Source organism: Lampetra planeri, chromosome 15, assembly GCF_965212315.1.
Source record: "Lampetra planeri chromosome 15, kcLamPlan1.2.h2, whole genome shotgun sequence".
Taxonomy (NCBI): Eukaryota; Metazoa; Chordata; class Hyperoartia; order Petromyzontiformes; family Petromyzontidae; genus Lampetra; species Lampetra planeri.
This window is the reverse complement of record NC_136121.1, coordinates 2,181,332-2,205,388: the sequence shown is the minus strand read 5'-3', so window position 1 is coordinate 2,205,388 and position 24,057 is coordinate 2,181,332. Positions and strand designations below refer to the sequence as shown.

General features: G+C 44.4%; 1 protein-coding gene across 1 annotated transcript in view; it reads left to right on the top strand.

Moving 5' to 3' along the window:
- The window catches only part of GLRB (glycine receptor beta), a 197,276-nt gene that overhangs the window by 156,897 nt on the left and 16,322 nt on the right, over positions 1–24,057 (top strand). The window contains exon 10 of the mRNA XM_078600829.1: positions 9,978–10,226. Within this exon, the coding sequence (XP_078456955.1) occupies positions 9,978–10,226 (249 nt within the window). The remainder of the gene's footprint in view (positions 1–9,977; positions 10,227–24,057) is intronic.

Genomic DNA, 24,057 nt, shown 5'->3' with positions numbered 1-24,057 from the left:
CATTCCCGCCACCGGCATCCCCCCCACGGATGTGAGGGATACTTCCGGGAATGACATCACTTCCACCGGAGGAGCAATGACCGCTGGGAGCGACGTCACTTCCGGGCCCAGCGTGGGCCAACCCGGAGACGCCGCGTCATCAGCGCTGCCTCCCTCACCGCCGGGTGACAGCTGTTTGCAACCTAGCAACGCCGCGTCATCAGCGCTGCGACTTTCACTGCCGGACGACAGCTGGCTTCAACCTAGCATACCGCGTCATCAGCGCTGCGACCGGACAGTGAGGGCGCCATTCTTACTGTAACCGGCGCCGGGGCCGGCACATCGACCGACACGCTGGTCGCCGCCTTTGCTGCTCTGGCCAAAGGTTGGAGGTCGGGAGACCAGGCCCCTGACATTTCGCACATTTACACGCTCCGGATTAATGATTTTTTTGTTGACATTCTCTTCGTTGTCGTCGGGGAGTCGTGATTGTTGTTGAGTAAACTGTGTGGAGCTTCGCTCGTGAGTGTTGTCAATGTGTGTGCGAAACATTGCTTGTGATTGTTAACAATCTATGGTTTGTATTGAGCTTTGTTCGTGATTGTTAATGTATAGCTTGTGCTGTCATTGTTAACGATGTATAGACTGTATGGGGCATTTATCTTGAGATGATGACATGCTGCCAAGGATTTGGAATTGTCAGGCTGGCTCTCAAATATCTTGGGGTGCAGATCCTGACCAGGATGGGCCAGCGGGTGTTGCGTGTCTAACACGAGAGTTGTGGTCCCGTCATGCTATGGCTGACGGCTTGACCTGACAGCCCGGAGATTGAAACACTCTGTGGCATCTTCTTGGTTCTTTCGGTAAAGTCACGTAGAAGGGAAGTAATAAAATAATAAAAATAAAACATAATTGTTTTATTATGTTTTATTTTTATTATTTTATTACTTCCCTTCTACGTGACTTTACCGAAAGAACCAAGAAGATGAATCCCTGCAGTCACGAAAGCTTTAACTCTGTGACATGTCTAGTCTAGTGGGCTGTGTGCTCACATGGCTCGGAGAGTGTGGTCCCGTCATGGAATCGCTGACGGCTTGACCTGATGGCCCGGAGGTTGAGACCCTCCGTGGTGCGTCTGGAGCAATAGGCTCGCCCTGACGGCCCGGAGATTGAAACACTCCGAGGCGCGTTGAAACAGTGGGCTGGAGATTCGTGGTGTTCAGGTGTAGTTGTCCCGTTACGTTGGGACTGTATCCCTCAGTTATTAGGGTGCATGTTGTGCAGGGAGTGAACGATGGGTCGTCTCAGCTCGGTCGGTACAGCTATATGCTGCTATGCAAGTCTTGGAGAGAGATTGGGTCTCAGCTCGGTCGGTACAGCTATATGCTGCGATGCGAGTCTTGGAGAGAGATTGGGTCTCAGCTCGGTCGGTAAAGCTATATGCTGCGATGCGAGTCTTGGAGAGAGATTGGGTCTCAGCTCGGTCGGTACAGCTATATGCTGCGATGCGAGTCTTGGAGAGAGATTGGGTCTCAGCTCGGTCGGTACAGCTATATGCTGCGATGCGAGTCTTGGAGAGAGACTGGGTTGAAGTTCCCCCGATATGGCCGACGCGTGCTACTGGTTGTGACGCCGCGTCGGAAAGGCGGTGAGGTGGTAACACGGAAATTCCCCCCCGATATGGCCGACGTGCGCGGTTTTAAGATGGAGACGCCACGTTGGAAAGGCGGGGGGTGCTAACGGTTGACATGTAATGTCGGTGGTGGTCCTCATTGAGGGCTGCTGGGACGCAAGCACGGGATGCCTTTTGGAGATGCGGTTCGCGCGTGCAGCCACCATTTCTGGGCAGGAACAGGCAGATTTATTTTGTTTGTGTCATGTAAATTTTATATATATATTTAAAAATGTAGATACTGGAGCAGCCCTGAAGTGCGACTTCTTTGCCCAGTACATTGGGTCGACCCTGAAGTACGACTTCTCGACCCGGGATGTAGACAGACGTCCGGATTAGTGTGTGTAGAGGGATGCTCGACATGTTGGTCTTCGCCTTCTCTCCACCTGACGGATGGGAGGCTGGCAGGGTGGTGTGGAACCCTGCCATCCATGCGGTGGTTGTGCATCCAACGCGTCGGAATCTGTATATTTGTTGTTGTTAATTCCCCGTTTTATATGCGGATCCCGAGGAGGGCTAGATGTGCTGCGGGTCGTTTGTTCACGTGTCATTGCTTCACCTTTTTGTTGATTGATGCTTGTATATAGTGTAGAGTTTTACAGGTTGGTTATGGTATTTATGGTTGCTTTCTTGTCCTCTTTTCTTTTCCTGTTGAGGCTCGCATATTTTTTTTCTCTCTCTCCCTTTCGTTAATTTAAACTTTCTAATTATTGACAGCCGGGACGGCTGGAGGCTACATAGAGGGGGGTAATGTAGTGACATGAGAAGGGAGGGGCTGCTGGGGGCTCTGGGTCCCTGGGAGGGCCAGGCGCTTAATCCCCTTGGCGCCAGGCGTGGGTTCTCAGGCGGGTCAGACGCTTAAGCCTCTTGGCGTCAGGCGTTGGGTTCCCAGGCGCTTAATCCCCTTGGCGCCGCCAAAGGGAGGGGCTGTGTGTGCTCTGTGGGAGATCTGGGGGCGCACACGGCCCCACCCCTCGTTGGGGACTAGTTATAAAAGGGGAGCTCCCTGGACGATCAGGGCCAGTTGTAACTCAAGACCCAAGACCCACGACCAGCCATCTGAAGACCCTGGGATGTTGTGAGAGCGAGTGGTGGGACTCTGGAACTCCCGACTCTACGACCTTGTGAGGGCGAGTTCCAGAGCGTAGCCAGAGTAGAGTATCTAGGCTGTGTACCTAGGCTGTGTACCTAGGCTGTAACAGAGTATCAGGACTGTTGGAGTATTGTGTTGTAATAAAAAAGTTACCTCTACAAGTGTCTCCGGAACCCGTTACAAATGTAAGTCTATGGGAACACTCTGGGCGATTCTCAGCCAGAGTGAAATCGCCCAAAAAGAGGCGGTACTCCACAGAACGTGACATGACGCTGATTGGACTATATCCAGAGGCACAGTAATGGCGAGCGTAACTCTGTGGTTGAATGAGATTGTTAATGTGATTGAAAAAGTCCCTTTCACACTTTGGTGGTGCGTCGCCCAATCGCCCTAATGAAGAAACCGCCCCTGTGTCAGTCTCCAGCAAGCCTGTTATGTATGCATGACAAAAAAAACTGCGTATATTTATCAGGTTGGATTCAATACATTTTACAATACAGTATCCAAAATCAGTTTTTATCCAAATGTTGAATGGTGAAATATTGGGTGACACAAGCCTGGGCACCCAGAGATGTTACACTGCTGTGGTAGATAAGTATATTTTGGCCAATGCACACATGTCCTACATCTCTTTGAGAATTATGCTCTCAAAAAAAGAGGCAGTGAAAGACCGTATATATTACATGCCAAGGCTTGTGAGGCGTATTACATGCCATGTGTCCGCACGACCTTTGCAGAATTTCTATTTTGGTAACTACTGCCTCTTATTGAAACAACCTTCCCAGTTCCATAAGTCATGCGCTGCCACAATCGCTTTTTATAACACTGTAGAAATGTCAGAACAAGTGAATATGCTAACTTAAAATGCAATGGTATTGCCTTAATTACTTTTAATGACCTGAAATAACCTAAATTGAAATAGAAATGCATTAACATGAAATATCTATTATTTTCTCTTTGCCGCGTAAAAATGTCTTGTTATGCCATTACAATGTACCCCGCATAATAAAAATGTGTAATACAATGAGATGCCAAGTCATCAAGATTTGACTGTGCAGTATATGAGATATTGCCTTTGTTTGTCTTTCTAATAATTAAAAAACAAACAGGCAAGCCATTCCATAAAATAAAGATGCACTTTTTTGTGGCTATAGTATATGGTCATTAAATTTAATTCATTTTATAAAATAGTTATTTAGAAGATGTAGAAGTGATATCGTTTTTTCCTTAGAACTACTTTTTGTGGTCAGTTTGTTGTCCTTCCCCGGCACCCCCGATTAGCTCGGTTGGATATGTACAGTGCGAACAAGTTCAACGTACATGCATGAAGCACAACAATGAGATGTCTACAGCACAGGAATGTGTAATTCCCACCTCTGCCTCAAAGGGTCATGTACAGAGATGAGTGCTTGTCCAATTCTTAACTAAGCACGGATAGATTTTGACTTGATTACATTATGGACAATTATCAAGGTAAAGCATTAGTATCTGTCTGTAAGATGCTTAAAGGCCTCAGCAACTCAAAGCGCTTCATGTAATCACTTCACATTATTCCAATATCCTGTTGCAGTCTCGCCAAGGGGAACCACCAGTGGCAGGTGGCGCTGTGCAGCGCAAGGTGCAATCAATACAACCCTGAAAATGGCCATTAGTCTGGCAGTAGGAGGTGCTATTATTACAATAGTCTCTCGGTTAATAGTGACATCGGTTAACGGTTTTTCGGTTAACGCTTCGCCTCCCATATGACCCCATAGTTTCGACTAACGTTAAAGTTCTGACTTACGGTAAGTTTATGTTATATGCACGCGGCACTAATTTAGACCAATCAAAGTGCTCGTAAGCGGAGCTGAGCCAAGCCCTTAAGGCATGCCTCAGCTCCGCTTACAGCCCTTTTATGGGCGTTCAGGGCGTTCAGACCTCGACTGGCTTTTGTTTTCTATTTTGTGCAGTGGAAACAGCTCTCTTGCAGACTCAGTAATTTTTACTTATTGTTCAACTTATGAGTCAATTCAATAAACAGTTATTTCGTTTAATTGCAGTTTTTGTGGAATGAATTTTAAAAAGTTAACCGAGGGATTACTGTATGTGGTTTTCCACATCAATTTGGAAGGAATATAATTAAATGTTCATCATGATGCTACAACACATGGCCTCTTTTTTTCAAATAGCATCACGACATCCCGATCGGCCACCACAAAGCAGACGGGGCACAGTATGTATGGTTAATGCACCCGCAATATTAACCAGGGATGCCTGCTGGCGTTGAATCGCAAACCTCTGAAACAAGCGGCCTCTGCTTCTCACATTAAATATTTGAAAGAAAGAAAACTTTAATGTGACATTGTTATGTGTCCCTGCCCATATTAAAATAATTTATGAATCATGATATTAAAAATGAATGTTGGCATGGAGATAAAAATATGTGAATAGTATCAAGTAATATTTGCTTCCAAAATCCATCAATATATTTTATAAGGGACCAGATTGGGCATGTCAAGAGAACTCCACCAGCTGGCTCTCATCTTTGTTTTACATCTGCACAGTGTGAGCTAAAAACCATATGCAATGAATGTTACGAGTAGGATAACAAATTAGAGGAAAAAATACGTCGTCCGTTTGGAAATTAATTTTGAGATTTTTGTCCCTGAGTCCTAATGCATACCTTGATGCCTAAATGTTACTTTGCATATTTCAATAGCTGTACATGAAAGTTAATAATTAATTATGTTCATTGATGTTGGTTACTCTTAAACTAGTGTAATGACTGACCGGGAGACGCAAGTTTTTAGAGGCAATTATTTCATTAAATCGAGCACCCTTTGCACAATACACACCCTACGCTGGTACACACTCTTCTCTCTCATTTATACACAACTCTACATAAGTTGCTAGCCTATACACAACGCTAGCCGTCTGACACTGATGGCGCTGAACCGAGACTGAACTACCATCTAGCAGCACAATATCAGGTGAAGACGAAAGCGACGAAGGCGATGATCTTCAGCAGCACGACGAGATCCCACTCCAAATGACAGCGACAAGGTCCCCTCCTGGTGCACCTTTTATACTGTCAGCGTGGCCTGGCTCCGCCCCGGCCACGCCCCCCTTCTGGAACCTACGAGCGGGTTCTCGATATGTCCCTTACGTAACCTTTCCCTTACATCCCTCTCTGCTCTATCACGTGTCCTGCTGTCAGTCAGGGCTGCTGCACGCTGCAGATCCCCCTCCTTGCCAGCAGCCAGCGCAATGCTGCTACATGACCGATTCTATGTCACTACACGAGCAATAAACATGACCCTTTAAAATGAGACCGGGATGTTATTGATAAAAGGGTTTCTGGGATGCTACCCTGATAGTGATACATTTTAAGATTAGTAACGTTTATTTTTATATGGGATCATGCATAACCGTTGTATCTGACAATCTCTGAGGAAAAATAGGCAAGCTAGAAGGCAGCAGCCAGCGGTGAGCTGGTGCCAACAACATTTGCCCAAGTTCTACAGTCCTTTATATAAAGATCGTTTAAATTTCGATTTAAAGCTTTCGTGACTGCAGGGATTCATTTTCTTGGTTCTTTCGGTAAAGTCACGTGACTTTACAGAAAGAACCAAGAAGATCGTTTGAGCCAAGTAATGAGTCTTTGCATGTGGTAGACAACCAGAGCACCCAGAGAAAATCCATGCATGCGAGGGGGCAATATTCATTCCCATACAGCAGGGACAGAGAATGCTGTACTGCATTCTCCTGGAGAGCCAGGGTATGGTACCCCCTCGACACCCAAGACATGTGGGTTTCGCAACATTTGTGTGATCCACCTACCCTAACCTCTGGAGTGCTGGTTTATAGGCGTGCACCACCACTGCCCATCTATTTTGTACAAGATCAAAATTATTTTTTACTTTGCAAGTAATGGAGGTTCTTTATGGCAACCTGCGGAAGTCATGCATTCTACCAGGTGTCAGTGTGCACGATGGGTACAGGGTGGGCAAGGTTAGGGTGGGTCTGGGAGTAGGGCCACAGTGTCAGAGGTTCCCCACAATTCATGAGCAACTGTTCTGCGAGTGTGATTACGGGCAGCATTTTGCTTCTGTATGTACATACGTATGTATATTGAACTTCGTTCCCACCGTATGTAGCCAACCGTGCTAATCAGAAGTGTTGGACAACAAACTGAACACAAAAACAATTCTAAAGAAATGAGTCCTCAATCGAGATTTAAAAACGTATACATCCAGTAGCTTCCTAATATGACCTTAGAAGTGCATCTGAAAGGCCGTGATGTGATGACCGTGTTTGTTCGATGGCTAGCCAAAAGCCGCTGTGCAGATGATCGGATGTCGCGTGATGGTTTATGCTGCATAAAACTAGATGTGTGGTGGGCATTGCAGCACACTGAGCGCAAGTCATTAGGCCTGGAAAGGGAGAAAGGGAATTTCAAAACTTACAGATTAATTTTGCAATCTGAACATATGTGGATCTGTTCAGCACTGTGATTTTATCATACGCTAGTGGGAAGTACCCGGCGTTGCCCGGGTCTTAAAACTATTTAAAAACTACTCTTAAAAATCTAACAGCAGTGCGTACTGACTGTGGTGGGACCTTCTATCATTACAGCAGTGCATACTGTGGTGGTACCTGCTATAATTACAGCAGTACATACCGACTGTGGTGGTACCTGCTATCACTACAGTAGTACATGCTGACTCTATATCAGTATTTATCGACTGTATAGCGCAAAGTACTCACCTAACAGTGTGGCGTGATGAGGTGTAGTCCAGTGCAGAGCCTCCGGCCTCGCCTAGATTATCCAGCTGTCCGAGGTGGCACCTTGGCAGGCTGCTACCCCTGACCTCCCCCCCCCCAGCCACGATCTCCCCGGCCGCTCTGCAGTAATATCTACGGCCAATAGTGGTATCATTTAGCGACTGTATAGTAGTAATAAATGCACGCATCGGGGTGGGGGGGACATCACACAGTGAATAATTAGCCTGAGCGTTTAGTGTATTTTTAAAGCATTTTTAACGCGAAAGAAAATGTCCCCCTCACTCCCACCGAAGGCGTGCGACTTGGCATGGGCCGTTCCCCCCACCAAAGGCGCGTGAGTTGGTATGGTCGTGCACGAGTCATAAGTAAATAAATAAAATGGAAACGCACACAAATCGCACTAAATCGCTAATTAAACTAATTTAAAGTTGACTGATGTGAAAAAGGAATAGCGCTTGCTGACCGCGGGGCTTACGGCGTGGTACCTGGTTGTTATTTTTTTTTACGTAAACCCCACCGTTGGAGAGCCAAGCGCGCAACCACACAAACCCACACACAATTTTTGACTTTATATAGAGATAGAAGATGGACGACATATACTTCCATACACAAAAGGCAAAGTCTCCCTATAACTTCGCAGATTGTTGAGCAAAGTATTGTTAGCAAGTATCTATAATGCCAGTATGGCGCATGAGACTGGTATGGCCAGCACCATGCATGGTATCTTGGTCTTCCCAATGCTGAAATTTACATATAGCATCAGGTACTCATTAACGCTGAGTTTACCTCGGGAGCACAGACGAGGTTCAGATATCACTCACCAATTATGTTAGCCAAGTTTTGGGAATCAAACCCAGCTCATCAGGTTTGTAATATAATTATATATGCTTGACCACTGCTGTCCTTAAAAATATTCAAAAACACTTGTACATGCAAAATAATTTTTATAATGCCCAGATCAACGTTATTTTATTTTTCTTAAATCGCATATATCCATTACCTAGTCTCCAATGTCTCCTGCTATTGCAATGCACTCTCCCAGATAATAGGTTTATTAATTTTGTTCATTCATTTGTAATAATGAGTTGTGCAAAATGACAAACATCGTTTAGGTTACATGTGCCTTGGCCCCAGTCAATTCAACTTGAGGAGAGTTAATGTGAAGACATAATATCCTCTCGTTGCTAGATAGCCTTTGTTCTTTTGTGCTGGGTATTCTTCGACAGAGATGCTGCCGTGGTTTATTGGTTGGCGCACTGGACTTACAAACCACTCGTTCACTCTCCCGGCGCGTGCATATAAATAATGGGCATGTTTCTTAAATCCCCCACCTCTGTCCACCAAGCAGTATAAATGGGTACAATGCAGTCAATTGGCAGGTCGCATGTGGTAGGGTAAAGTGTGGGTATTCAATCCTCTTCAAATACGTCTGACCAGGGTGGAAGAATTAGCCAACACACCCTCTAGAAAAGGATTTCTGCCAGAATGGACAGGGACGTATGTACATAGGTATTTTTACCTTTTTGCACCGTACGTAGCCCACCATGCTAATTGGAGGTGCGGGGGAAGGACAATAAATAAACACAAAAATCTATTCAAAACAAATTAGTTTTCAATCTAGATTTAAAAGTGCACAACTCCAGTGGCTTCCTTATATCAGAAGAGCGTTTCAGACGGCCGCAGAAGCGCACCCGAAAGCACGCGATGCAGTCAGTGGCGGCTCCTGCAAAATCTCTCAGGGGGGGCAAATGTCTGGATGATTGATAAGGATAAGGTCCACCCATGCAATGAATAAATTAACAGCTTAAGCATGTAAAGGCAACTTCACTTCTTTAATATTAATGAAAAATAAAGTGACTCTTACAATACATCTTGTTTGTTTATATACTCACTATTAAAACAAACCACTCAAGTTTATTTTATTAAAGATTCCACTAGGTGGCAATAAATTATATTGTTGGATGAAACGTGCTTACGTATGATGACGTTAGCACGTATGATGACGTAAGCACGTTAGTGCATGCCCTCCCGGAAGCCATAGAGAATGCATTGCAGCGCCCCCGTTCGAAAAAAAACATCTTTGAATGTAAGTCTATGGGGCCACTCGGGGCGATTCTCAGCCGTAGTGAAATCGCCCAAAAAGAGGCGGTACTCCACAGAACGTGACATGACGCTGATTGGACTATATCCAGAGGCTGACAGTGACGGCTAGCGTGACTCTGTGGTTGAATGACATTGGTGGTGCGTCGCCCAATCGCCCTAATGAAGAAACCGCCCCTGGATGCAGTGACTGTCTTTGTTCGATGGATTAGCCAAAAGCCGCTGCCATGAGGATGACCAGAGTTTGTGTGCTAATCAATTAACACCACTAATCGGAGGTGTGGGGATGGGGATGTGAGTGAGACATTGCGGCGTTGCACTTTCACTTCTTAACTTTTTGTTACTTTACAACCCGTACTTGCGCAACAGGTAATCCTCAACAACCCCGGGCGGATCGCAGCTGAGAAGGTGCGCCAAGCCCGCCGGCAGAAGCTTCGTGCCGCCGAAGAAGAGGAGCGAGCACTGCGGAGTGGCGGCGGTGGCGGCAGTGATGCCACGAGACATTCCTATGGCGGCGGCGGAGTGGTCAGCGGGGGAGGCACTTTGGGGCGGCCTTCCCCACGGATAAACGCGGCCACCAACGGCATGGCCACGCCCGGTCACATCAGCATCCTGCAGGTAATGCCGAGCGGTGTCCGTTAAGTTCAATGTTCTTCATTGCAAGGCCCCATGGGCCCCTGGCGGCCCCCTGGTGGCCTTTAGTGCGGCCCCTGATGTGCGGCCCCTGACAATACACAACATGTTAAAAGACCCATATCGTCGTGCTCTCAAACCCAATGGGTTCAAATGTGTGGTGGCCCTCACACTGATGTCTCATCGGCGAAAGTTGCTCCCTTCTGAAAATGAGTGAAGAACATTGGTCGAGATTGTTATCCTCCCGCACCTCCGATTAGCACGGTTGGCGACGTACAGTGCAAAAGAAGTTCAACATCCATTCGTAGCCAGCATGTTTTTATTTTCAATTATAATAGCGTAATAACATGTCAAGCCGTCACAAGGGTACTGAACGATGATAGTGCTAAGTGCCACTTTTCTCTGTAGGATGCATAGCTATATGGTACAATGGAAAAATATATATGATGAAAGATATACTTCAAAAAGGGGCCATTGCACAAACATTCACCCGTTATTTAAAATGCTTCATGTTCAGGCAGTGTTGTGCTTTATTTATTTGGGCTTTGCGCTTTACTGCCAATGCAGTATCAGGATTTTTATAATACTAGAGGGGAGTACCCGGCATTGCCTGGGTCTTACAAATATTTCAAAACTACTCTTAAAAATCTAACAGCAGTGCGTACTGACTATGGTGGTACCTGCTATGATTACAGCAGTGCATGCTGTGGTGGTACCTGCTATGATTACATCAGTGCATGCTGTGGTGGTACCTGCTTTCACTGCAGCAATGCATACTGTGGTGGTACCTATGATTACAACAGTGCATACCGACTGTGGTGGTACCTGCTATCACTACATTAGTACATGCTGACTCTATATCAGTATTTATTGACTGTATAGCACAAAGTACTCACCTAACAGAGTGGCGTGGTGAGGCATAGTCCCGTCTAGAGCCTCCCGCCTCGCCTAGATTGTCCACCCGGCCGAGGTGGCACCTTGGCAGGCTGGGGCTGAGCTGCTACCCCTGACCCCCCCCCCCAGCCACGATCTCCCCGGCCGCTCTGCAGTAATATCTACGGCCTATCGTGGTAGCATCTAGCGACTGTATTGTAGTAATAACTGCACGCATCGGGGTGGGGGGGACATCACACAGTGAAGAATAAATCTGACCGTTGTGTATTTTATAGCATTTTTAACGTGAAAGAAAATGTCCCCCTCACTCCCACCGAAGGCGTGCGACTTGGCATGGGCCGTTCCCCCCACCAAAGGCGCTGAGTTGGTATGGTCGTGCACACGTCATAAATAAATACATAAAATGGAAGCGCACAATAAATCGCACTAAATCGCTAATTAAACTTATTTAAAGGTGACGGGGCTTACGGCGTGGTACCTGCCTATTTTGTTTGCCGGAAAACCCCACCGTTAGAGAGCCAAGCGCGCGACCACACACAAACCCACACACAAACCCACAAACCCACACACAATTTTTGACTTTATTTTAAATAGAAGATTGTATTACTATGAGGCCTACTTCAGGATATGTTTGCATGCCTCTGGAGCCCATAACATTTTTACAGAGCTTGAGGTGAACACTTAAGTCAGCATAATCCTTTACAAGATGCCTACTGTAAGGGAGCTGGTAGGAACGTTGGGTTGCTCGGTCAATGCCCAGGGTCAACGGCAGCGTGGTGTATTCCGCAAAAATGCCCGACTGTGAGGGCCGGCAAAAGCCGGCGTGAGTAGGTTAAACGTTGAGTTTTATAAGGGCACCACGAGGTGACCAGCCCCTACCCTCCCCACCCAGCCCCACCCCTCCCACCCCCCACCCAGCCCCACCCAGCCCCACCCAGCCCCTCCCCACCCAGCCCCTCCCTCTCCACCCGCCCCTTTCCACCCAGCCCAACCCCTCCCATTTTTTGATGCACGACGGACGGACACAATAATCCCCTGTGGGCTGGTGTAACCAGGAGGTTCCTACCAGTATAATGTTTTATGTAAGTTATACATTAGTTACTAAATGTAGTTTATTAATATACAAACAATCACAACTACATTCATAAAGTGTACATCTTGAATTTTATATATTCAGTTTATATGTTTTCATTCTCAAATGGATCTTTGTAAAATGGTGACAACTAGAGGCTTTGCACTGGACACATTTATAACAAACGCGCATTAAATGTGCAATGAAATATCAGATGTTAACAATAATCCCAATGCGTCTGATTCTTCATGAACAACGGTGTAATCACTAACGTTTGAAATGTGTATCTGCAAACAGATATCTTCATCCTGAAATAAGGTTAATTAAAATACACATTTGTAAACTATGTGTATAAAATGTATACGTGATTCATTCAGGTCACGGATTAGCGTGCATGAAACTTCAATGAATAAGCACAACAGTGCCTGAATCATTTAGGATACAAGTTGGCACGGTCTGTTCAAGTTAAGGGTGAGTGCTGCTCAGCTGATTAGACACTCACGTCTGCCCCCGTCTCAAGGACCACGCAGACAGTGTTTTCGTTCAATTAAACATATCCCCGGATGGTATTGTGTGTTAATTACATTATATAACATGATTGAATGTCACACACACGGTCTGCTTAAGGGGCTTGACATTTCCACGTGAATATTTTATATGCTATGCTGTCATTTACCCTTTAGAATAACAACGTTGTGACCTTTCTAATTGGTAAATGTAATTTTGTTAAATCACGTTCTTTCTCCTCTCGTGAAAGGGTGTGTTCACAAAGAGCCCCTGTCTGACTTAAAAAAATGTATAAATACCGAATGACAGTGCTCAAAAAATACATTCCTGGAATGCGATGCCAGTTTTCTTTAACGTCCCTTATCCAGCAGACAGCGAACTTTGGCAATGTCTCACTGAAACTTATGGGAAGTAGAGGCAATCGAACCATCAACATTGTTTAAACCTGTCACTTTTAAATCTCTCTAAATTAACCCAATCTTGTCTGGCCGTGGAAGCAAAAGAGCATTTAACACGGTTAGTACAACCTTGTTTCCTCCCATAACATCGTAGATCTTCCTTCATAAGCATATTCTACAGCAGAAGATTAGTGCTGGATACAGCCACATTTGACAATTTGACTTGTAAATTTGATTCTTAACAATGTATCGATAAATTTCGATTTAAAGCTTTCGTGACTGCAGGGATTCATCTTCTTGGTTCTTTCGGTAAAGTCACGTAGAATGGAAGTAATAAAATAATAAAAATAAAACATAATAAAATAATTCTCACAACGTTTCGGCCACAACGCAAGCAGCAGTCCTCAGGTGAAGAACAGGTCTGTCGAGAAGACAGAGTCTGAATGACAACCCCAGGCTTGGAGCGTCTTTTTAAGCTGGGTTGGAGGGGTGGATGAGCGCCTTGACAAAATAATTTGCATATCATGAGAAATTTAGCATATTTATGGGAAATGTGTAGGAGGTGGGCTAGGGGGTTTCAAAGTCATATTATGCCCATGCATTATGCAGGATTAGCAGCATCAAAGGGAGGGGGTAGGGGGTAGCATTAACAAAGGGAGGGAATGTTAATAGTACGTAGAAGCAGGAGACCCGCAGCGGAGCAAATAATGCATTCCCTGTGGAGAACACAAGATACACAGTCAATGCCAGTGAGTGGAACGCGGTCTGAAAGTCACCGTAAACGTGAACACAATCAGTTAAGATCCGAAATGGTTTATTACGTCCTTCCAATGATTGCTAAGCCAGAATCCATCTTCTCGGTTGAAATTATCTCTGTGTTTGTATATGTGGATCGCCTCATGAACGAATCTCTCATGGTAGCCAGATGGCTTGCAGAGAACCTCTGTCTTGGAGAAGTCAATATCATGTGAGCCCACTGAATTGTAACAGTGATCTGCCACGGCTGAGGTGTTTGTCCTACCGTGTTTCAAGTCTGCTTTATGTTCACGGATGCGGTCCGAGACATGTCGTTTGGTTTCTCCAATGTAACTGCTACCACAGAGGCAACTTAGTTTGTAGACGCCAGGGTACTGTATGTCTGGAACCACATCTTTTACAGATGGGACCAGATCACGGATTTTATGTACTGTGTTGAATCGGACCTGGATCTTGTGTTTTATCAAGATTTTGGAGATCGTTTTTGTGACCCCAGCAATGTAGGGTAAGGTGATGGTCTTGAAAGGCTCCTCAACAGGATCCTTCTTGATGGTTGGAGTGATGGCTTTGCGGATTGTGTAGTCGGAGTAAGCATTAGCCTTAAGAGCTCGGCGTACGTGTTTGAGTTCACTGGCAATGTGTTCCTGGTCGGATATGCATTGGGCTCTATGGTATAGAGTCTTGATGAGGGAATTCTTCTGCGATGGATGGTGGTGTGAATCCGGTTTTAGGTAAGCATCCGTATGGGTGGCTTTCCTGTAGACAGAGTGGCTCATTGAACCATCAGGTCTCCTTTTAATTAGGACATCCAAAAAGGGTAGCTTGCCATCTTTTTCGACTTCCATGGTGAATCTGGTGGCTGGGTGTATGGAATTGATGTGGTCGAGAAATTGGTCTAGAGCAGGCCGGCCATGTGGCCAGATGACAAAAGTGTCATCTACGTACCTCTTCCATAAGGTCGGGCGTAGAGTGGCAGTCTGGATGGCGTCAGTCTCAAATTTCTCCATGAATACGTTGGCTACAACCGGAGATAGGGGGGAGCCCATTGGGGTGCCCTCAGTTTGCTGGTAGAAAGTTCCATTCCAGGTGAAGTATGTATTGGTTAAGCAGTGTCTCACCAGGGGGGGTACCCCAGCGTTCAGTCCTTGATGAACCAAGTCTTCAATGATTGCGATGGTGTCAGGTACAGGGACTTTGGTGAATAAGGAAACCACATCAAAACTGACAAGCAGGTCGTCTGGGGACAGGGAAATCCCCTTGATTGTCGATATCAGGTCAGTAGAGTTTAGTACCGCAGAGGTGGTTTTTCCAGTGAAAGGCCGTAGGATTTCAGACAAAAAACGAGCCAGTTTGTAAGTGGGGGAGTTGATGGTAGAGACAATGGGACGAAGAGGTGTATCTTCTTTACGTATCTTTGGCAAGCCGTATAATCTTGGTGGCCTGGCTGCAGAAGGTTTCAACGAGAATTGTTTGGTCTGATCAATTATCTTTCACACGACGGTCAATGGTACAGTGTATAATAACAAATAGTATAACATTTATATGCTTAATACAATGTACAAAGTAATATATAGTATCGTAATTGTATAGTCAATATACAGCAGTGTGATATACATTAGGGTTGGTAGAATAATACATAGTGCAATATTACAATGTATATGGTTTATAGCAATACAGTATATAATTTAATTTTGGGTTTGTCTATGGCAGTATATAGTACGGTGTAGACTCGTGTGATGTAAGAGAATAAAGTTTAGATGGAAGCATATTATATATTTTTTACGAAGTAGAATTGTAATGTATTACTTACTGTTAGTAACTCAGCTTATTGTAGAGTATATTTAGTATACTGATGATACTATGTAGTTTATACTTTAGTTGTTTACGTGGTGGTTTTAGTTACTGCAGCTACATACTATTAACACTCCTTCCCTTTATTAATGCTACCCCTGTCCCCTCCCTTTGATGCTGCTAATCCTGCATAATGCACGGGCATAAGTAGTACTACTCACATACCTGCATTTCCCATATCCCTTCCCTCTGATGCTGCTAATCCTGCATAATGCACGGGCATGAGTAGTACTAATCACATACCTGCATTTCCCATAAATATGCTAAATGCCTCTTGATATGCATATTCTTTTGTCAAAGCGCTCTTTTCCCCCCTTCCAACCCAGCTTATATATATATGCTCCAAGCACGTGTGCTGTTTCATTCAGACGCTGTCGCCTCGACAGACCTGTTTTATTTTTATTATTTTATTACTTCCCTTCTACGTGACTTTTCCGAAAGAACCAAGAAGATGCAATAATGAAATCAATTGTCACCAACAATGGGGAATATTATCTGTTACATTGATATCCAGTGATAGATTGACCATGTTGTATTCGTGAATTGTGCATTTAATTAACTTTGAATGAATGAATAAATGAACACCTTTGCTAAAAACAGATAATAACCTTTTTTAAGGCAGTGTATTTGTTGTGTCTATGTATGTCTGTATGTTGAACTTTCGCACCATACATCTAGGAAAATCACTAAAAGGTAATATCTGAAGGTGCCGGGAACTCCAGGAACCTCAAGCATCCCCTTGTCAGTGGAGGGAATTGTACATAAATCTCGTCAGTGACATGAAACAATGTACCAGAGGCAACTGAATATATACGTGTATATATCTTCCTTTTGGGACTGGGTTATTGCTAAATGCGTTGGGTTTTTCTGTTATTTGTGCTTGTGTGCAACTGCTTATTTGTGCTTGCCACCACAGTATGACAAAACATATTTGTTTATATAATATTGGTTGTAAAGGCTGCCTGGGTCTGCAAAATATCCGTCTGTTTTTTTTTTACTTTTTCACGATCAGGTTGAGGAGGTTCAACCACAACGCACGGGCTTGTAAATCCGCCACCCTTATAGCAAAAGGTGATGGGCACAAGGAAAACTGCCTCCCAGGTTGCCCAAGCCCATGGGCTCGAATGGGGGGATAACAGAGTCAATCATTGCATCAAAGGGAGGTCTGCCTAACTTGAGGCCTCGAGGGCAGGACCCCGCACATGAAACAATATGCCGGAGGCAGCTTCGTCAAAGGGACTCCCTGCTCCCCTGCCCCCCCCCCCCCTCGGTGAAAAGCCGTTTGATGGTGGCCAGGAAATGTTTGATTATGACCGCCATGATGCCCTTCCCACAATGTTTACGCCATAAATTCGAGAAGTAGATGAGCAGACCTGATGGGCAATGCTCCTGTTCTGAGGGGCCATCTTACTCTGGATACTCCGCTGGTATATGCCTCTCTCAAAAGGTGGAAATGCAAAAAAATTACGTCAAGAAATGACTGAAAACATGTATCTTTAGGAGATAACACTATGAATATAATAATCACACTTGCATTAATGTTGCGTCCATAATATAAAGGAACGTCTCAGAGCGCAGTTACGTTTTTTGGCCAAGGGGGTCCCTTAATTGGAGCTTAGGGGACCCCTAAATCTAGCACAAAAGGTGACTCAGCACCAGCTTTCAAGGGGACTTTGGTCTGCCAATAAGAGGCAATGATTGCTATGTCTAATTTCAATTGAGTTATTTGTAATAATTATTTGAATTTGGCAAATTTGGACCGTATAAATATACTTTCATTAAGCACTGGTCAAATGAGAGATGATGATGATGAAAATGATAATGTAAATAAATACCTATCTCTTCACAGTAAGACAAGTTAAGATCTCCTTATACACCCCTTTACACATATTATACAGGAACAATTATATATAAACTCGACAATATACAATTTGCAGATGGTTTAGCATGACTATCTTTTCCATGTACCTACGTAAACACTTTGTCACATCATGGGACCTCCTTTGCCAGTACCAAAATATACTAATAGGGTTTTTCCCCTTTTTTCTGGCAACAAAACTGACACCTTTTGCAAGGAATCATGCTTACATTAACCACAATACTTGCAGTCAAATGCAAACAAAAAACAATACTCTGATAATTTATGCATTGTCTTTGAAACGGATTGGTCCACACCAGAGACAGCTTTCTTTGGAGCCTAGTCTCATATGGTGTTCGACCAGATGACGCCAAAAGGCGCACAGTTCAAAGACAACGCACCACCAGAGTAATGAGAGCTCGGGGTGAGCAGCTGCATCATGGGACCTCCTTTGCCAGTACCAAAATATACTAATAGGGTTTTTCCCATTTTTTCTGACAACAAAACTGACACCTTTTGCAAGGAATCATGCTTACATTAACCACAATACTTGCAGTCAATTGCAAACAAAAAACAATACTCTGATAATTTATGCATTGTCTTTGAAACTGATTGGTCCACACCAGAGACAACTTTCTTTGGAGCCTAGTCTCATATGGTGTTCGACCAGATGACGCCAAAAGGCGCACAGTTCAAAGACAACGCACTACCAGAGTAATGAGAGCTCGGGGTGAGCAGCTACATCATAGGACCTCCTTTGCCAGTACCAAAATATACTAATAGGGTTTTTACCCTTTTTTCTGGCAACAAAACTGACACCTTTTGCAAGGAATCATGCTTACATTAACCACAATACTTGCAGTCAATTGCAAACAAAAAACAATACTCTGATAATTTATGCATTGTCTTTGAAACTGATTGGTCCACACCAGAGACAGCTTTCTTTGGAGCCTAGTCTCATATGGTGTTCGACCAGATGACGCCAAAAGGCGCACAGTTCAAAGACAACGCACTACCAGAGTAATGAGAGCTCGGGGTGAGCAGCTACATCATGGGACCTCCTTTGCCAGTACCAAAATATACTAATAGGGGTTTTCCCCTTTTTTCTGGCAACAAAACTGACACCTTTTTGCAAGGAATCATGCTTACATTAACCACAATACTTGCAGTCAAATGCAGCCGACCCTTACTGAATACTCGAGACCCTACCCTCGGCTATCCCCTTAGCTCTCCCACTCGTCTGCCCGTGGCGGGGGTTCAGCCAAAACCGCTCCGCGAAGAGGAGGGAGAGACTCCCTGGAGCCGATCCTTACTCTGGCTCCCCACAACGACCCCGCCTCCATCACGAGGTCCCCTTTAAGAACCCCTCGGGCAGCTCCTCCCCCCAGCTGAGACCCGCCTTTGTTCTCGAAGGTACCTCTTACACCACCCGTGACATTACGTCATCCTTGACTGTCAACCCGCTCGCACCTCCTTCTGTTCATCCCCTCATGGTTACTCACAATACTCCTCTACACGTTCAATATCCTCTTTAAAATGTGCGGTGTGCGTCCTGTGCATGCTCGTGAAGAGTCTTATTGACTCTTCACGAGCACAATACATAATATCGATTTAAAGCTTTCGTGACTGCAGGGATTAATCTTATTGGTTCTTTCGGTAAAGTCACGTAGAAGGGAAGTTATAAAATAATGAAAAATAAAATATAATAAAACAATTCTCACGACGTTTCGGCCACAACGCAAGCAGCCGTCCTCAGGTGAAAACCAGGTCTGTCGAGGCGACAGCGTCTGAATGAAACAGCACACGTGCTTGGAGCATATATATAAGCTGGGTTGGAAGGGGGGAAAAGGGCGCCTTGACTAAAGAATATGCATATCAAGAGGCATTTAGCATATTTATGGGAAATGCAAGTATGTGATTAGTACTACTCATGCCTGTGCATTATGCAGGATTAGCAGCATCAAAGGGAAGGGATATGGGAAATGCAGGTATGTGATTAGTACTACTTATGCCCGTGCATTATGCAGGATTAGCAACATCAAAGGGAGGGGATATGGGAAATGCAGGTATGTGAATAGTACTACTTATGCCCGTGCATTATGCAGGATTAGCAGCATCAGCTTATTGTAGAGTATATTTAGTATACTGATGATACTATGTAGTTTATACTTTAGTTGTTTACGTGGTGGTTTGAGTTACTGCAGCTACATACTAGTAACACTCCTTCCCTTTATTAATGCTACCCCTATCCCCTCCCTTTCATGCTGCTAATCCGACTTGGTTTGTGTCCCTAGCAGGAGAAAAATTGGTTGGTGGGACTGGCAGGGCTTGCAATGGAATGTGTTGTGTAATCATTTCAGGAGAGTGCTCAGCAACAAGCATTAAGATTATGCAATAATTGTATTTTCACTGGACGCCATTGCAATTCCTTCGGAACTGCTATTCTGCAAAATAATGTAACTGCTCCTAAATAGAAGCGTTGGGTGCTTTATTGTTGTGGATTCCAGACACTCCTGTTTGCTAAATCATAACACCCCAGATGTGTCCTATGACCTGCTCCAATCAAGCTTTCGCCACCCTGCGTGGCCTTGGAGGGAGTATTGCACTGGCTTGACATAAACACCATGGTGATGTCAGCACCACTTAGTTGTGTATGGCAGTGGTGGAGCATGTCATTGCTAGGGGTTCATATAAAATTATCAAGGTAAATGATCAGAGGTAGTAAGCTGTAAGCGGCGAGGCAGAAATTAAAATGCGAATCTCAACAGCTCGACAGACACAGACTCAAGAATCTTTATTCATCCTGGAGAAATCTGATACATTTGGTGCTCCACCATGACAACAGCGTCATGGAACCCGATGCTGGATGCCTTCAACCAGCGACGGATACTCGTCATTCAATTTAGAGAGCACATACAAAACAAAACTCATTTTTTACTTGATAAGGCCCACTGCGCTGAGTAGCTCTTTTTGTTTAAATGACCTGGCCATATATGATAGCTGAAAGAAGTGGCTTATAACGTGGAAAAATGTATAGCAGGCAAGTACTCTAAAGGCACGTTTATAATTGTGGAGGAACTGGAGAAAAATCCACATGACCACGGGGGCAGAGAGATATGCAAACTCCAAATATTCAGCTGGCTTCAGGGTCGGGTTCGAACCCACATCAGGCGAGGTAGTTAAAATCTCCTAGCCACTGCGGCACCCATCATCACCAACGCCGAGGTCCACCTTTGCCCTGGATGCCCATCGGTGTCTGACACGCTCAGAGCGAGAAGACATCTTGCCACCGCTGAGTGCCCTGGTGGTGAGATGTTCATTACCTTGCTTAGTTTACAGGAGGTCATGAGTTCGATCCAGACCTTGACGCCTGTTTATTTGGAGTTTGCCTGTCTCTCTCCCCATGGTCGTGTGAATTTTTCTCCGTGCGTTTAGAGTATATTGCTGCTACAAATGTCCACGTGATAAGCCACTTAGTTGAGCTGTCATTTGTGGCCAGGTCGCTTCTGAAAAAGCTCCAGGTCTGAATGCATTTCATAACAGACAGGGATGCTTGCCTGTCAAACGACCTTCATCGATTTAACCAAACAGCAATAGAATAAAGGGCATCTCATCAGAAACGTGTACTTTCCATCTGGATATTGACCTTTTTGGATTATGGACAATTATTAATTTGGGGGAATTTTGGCGTTTACTGCACAGGCTCCAGAATCTGACGACTTGTTATGATTTTAAAAATCCTTAACATTCATGAGCACATGGCAACATGGAATCCACTATGAAGCAAGCTAGCTTTAGGCTTTTGTGCACGAGTGCCTGAAGTGTTACATTCATTTTTACTGATGTCAAATTGTTACAAAAAAAACGCTTTTTTACAAATCATGCTAATGTGTAGTTGGGCATTTAAGTCAAGATAGAGATGCCACTGCCGTGGGGTAATAATTCGCACAGTGGACTAGGAATCCAGAAGTTTCCGGTTCGACCTCGTGGCACAGCAGTTGAAAAAGTGGGCACGTTTTGTATGTCACCTTGTTTCTGTCCATCAACAGTATCCCGTAATTTTGTAATGGACATCAAAGGGTGCACCACACTAATTATAAATCAACCGGAAGAAGCCCAAAGGAGAAGTTTTCAACCATGGAGACACGAGGCAAATCATGGGTCCGTGCTGGCAGCACGCAAAGGCCGAGAGCCTCGATTTGCAACTTTGTCAGCCACTCCCATGAGTAAAGGGCCACGGAATTGGCCAGGGATCGCAGAAGGAGAAATCGGGAGCGGAATGATGGGAAAATGAAGATGGTTCAGGTTGAGGAGAGAGGTGAAGAGGAGATTGGTGGAAAAGGGCGGCGGATCGACGAGATCTTAGAAAGCTCCAGGCAGGGAGAGGAGATGTGAGGGCGCGTGACGTGAGCACGGGGCTCCTGCGGAAATAACAAAGTGGAAAGGAGAGTGCAGTGCGGTGTTAAAGACTGTTGGTCAATAAAGTACCTATTTTACAAATGGTTACCCCACAGTCATTCAACATGTCTTGTTTGTTGTCAAGTCAATTTCACTTAGTTTACATACGTTTCTAGCACAAATATGTCCCTCAAAGCACCATCACATTAATACTCAAAACATATACCATTTAAAAAATCTAAACAATTATGACAATATTTATATACACACATACTATATCTACGGTTGTTTAAAATATTAAAAAAACAAAAGCAAGATGTGGAGTAAAGTTTGTGTACACCCACCTCTTCCACGATGTCTGGCCAGTGTGGGAGAGAAGGCCAAATACCCTATTGTGGGACTCCTTAGAGCTCCCTGCAGTTGAGGCTTTTCTGACAGCAGTGGCGTGAGAAAAGACATTACACGGATGCACACCGTTACTTTCACCATCTCGTGAAAGAGATGCGTACTTGACATTCCGACAATTGAGTTTTCAGCCGTTGATTCCCCAGTAGAGCTGCAAGGGTCAGTGATATGGCGTTACATCGTTTTGCACGTGCTGCAGTTTCATAAGAACTCTTGTTCGTAGCTGTTCAACAACACCAGAGCACATTATCCCAGACGACTAACAACGTGGGCATTACGAAGGAGACGCATTGTGCTCATATCAGCATACCGAGTTGGCATGGCACAGCAGGCTAAGGGAATGCAGGGGCGTTTTGGGCTATAATCGAACATGCTTTACAAACAAAGCCCCTCGATCAATACCAAACACCTAGGAGTTTGATAGTAAGAGTTCTGGGGATGGACCTTTGCCAGGCATTTAAGTGCTGTGAAAGTTCTGGGAATATCTGAAAGTTAGAATGCAAAAGAGCTTAGTGTACAATAAATAGCCTCGTATGTATATTAAGCGTTGCCTGCACTATGCACCAAAAGGCAATGCAATTTTGTTAACGTAAACAAATCTTACGACACAATACGTGTATTTTTCTATACTGTTTGTGACTTTGCTAACTTGCTTGATTCTTAAACTAAGCTATTTATTTTTATTTTACCAGGTAAGGCCCGCTGAGCTATATAGATCTTTTTCAGAAACGACCTGGCCACAGATGATAGATTAATAAAGTGATTTATCACGTGGAAATTTATAGCAGCCATATACTCTAAACGCATGTTGATTCTAAATGTGGAGGGAGAAACCCGAGGATCCGGAGGAAAATCCATACGACCATGGGGAGAGAGACATGCAAACTTCAAATTTACAGGCGTCAGGATCGGAATCGAACCCACAAACTACCGCATACCAGAGGAGGAAGTTAATATCTCGCCACTGTGACACATTTTATGCCCGCAAAGCGCTTAAGGTTGTCATTAAGATGGCATTTAATTCTGAACTTAGATGGCTTTTAATATTGCTTTACAACAGAGTCCAACTCTTTTTTTAAATTAAATTCCTGCATTGTAGAGTATATATTTGCTTTAATAAAAAAAATGTATTTGAATTCATATAGCAGTTATTCTACAAGCAGTTAGATTAAACAATACAACTTATCTCAACATAATTTCTGTTGTCAAGCAATTACGTGATTGTGATTGCCTACAAACATTGTGTGAATAGAAATTAAGACTATATTTGAAGCTTTCGTGACTGCAGGAAATACTCTTTGGTTCTTTCGGTAAAGTCACATAGAAAGAAAATTAATTAAATTATAATAGAATACGACGTTTCGAGTAAAACACAAGCAATCATCATCAGGTAAGAATGAATGAGAAAACAAACATAGTAAACTTATAAATATAATGCAATACAACACAGAGAGTCAGCTAACACAACAGTCAACACCCTACCTGGTTGATTACATTATTCCAAAGATTGCTAAATTTGAGAGAGAGAGAGACAAAATACAGACACGGAGACGCAGATTAGCAAGTTAATGTCATGTCTATGTGTAACACAAGCTGCGGCGATGCCAACTGCGCTGTGAGGCAAGCGCGTCCAGGCAAGAGAACCACCGCAACGGTGGTCGCGCCAGTGAGTTCCTT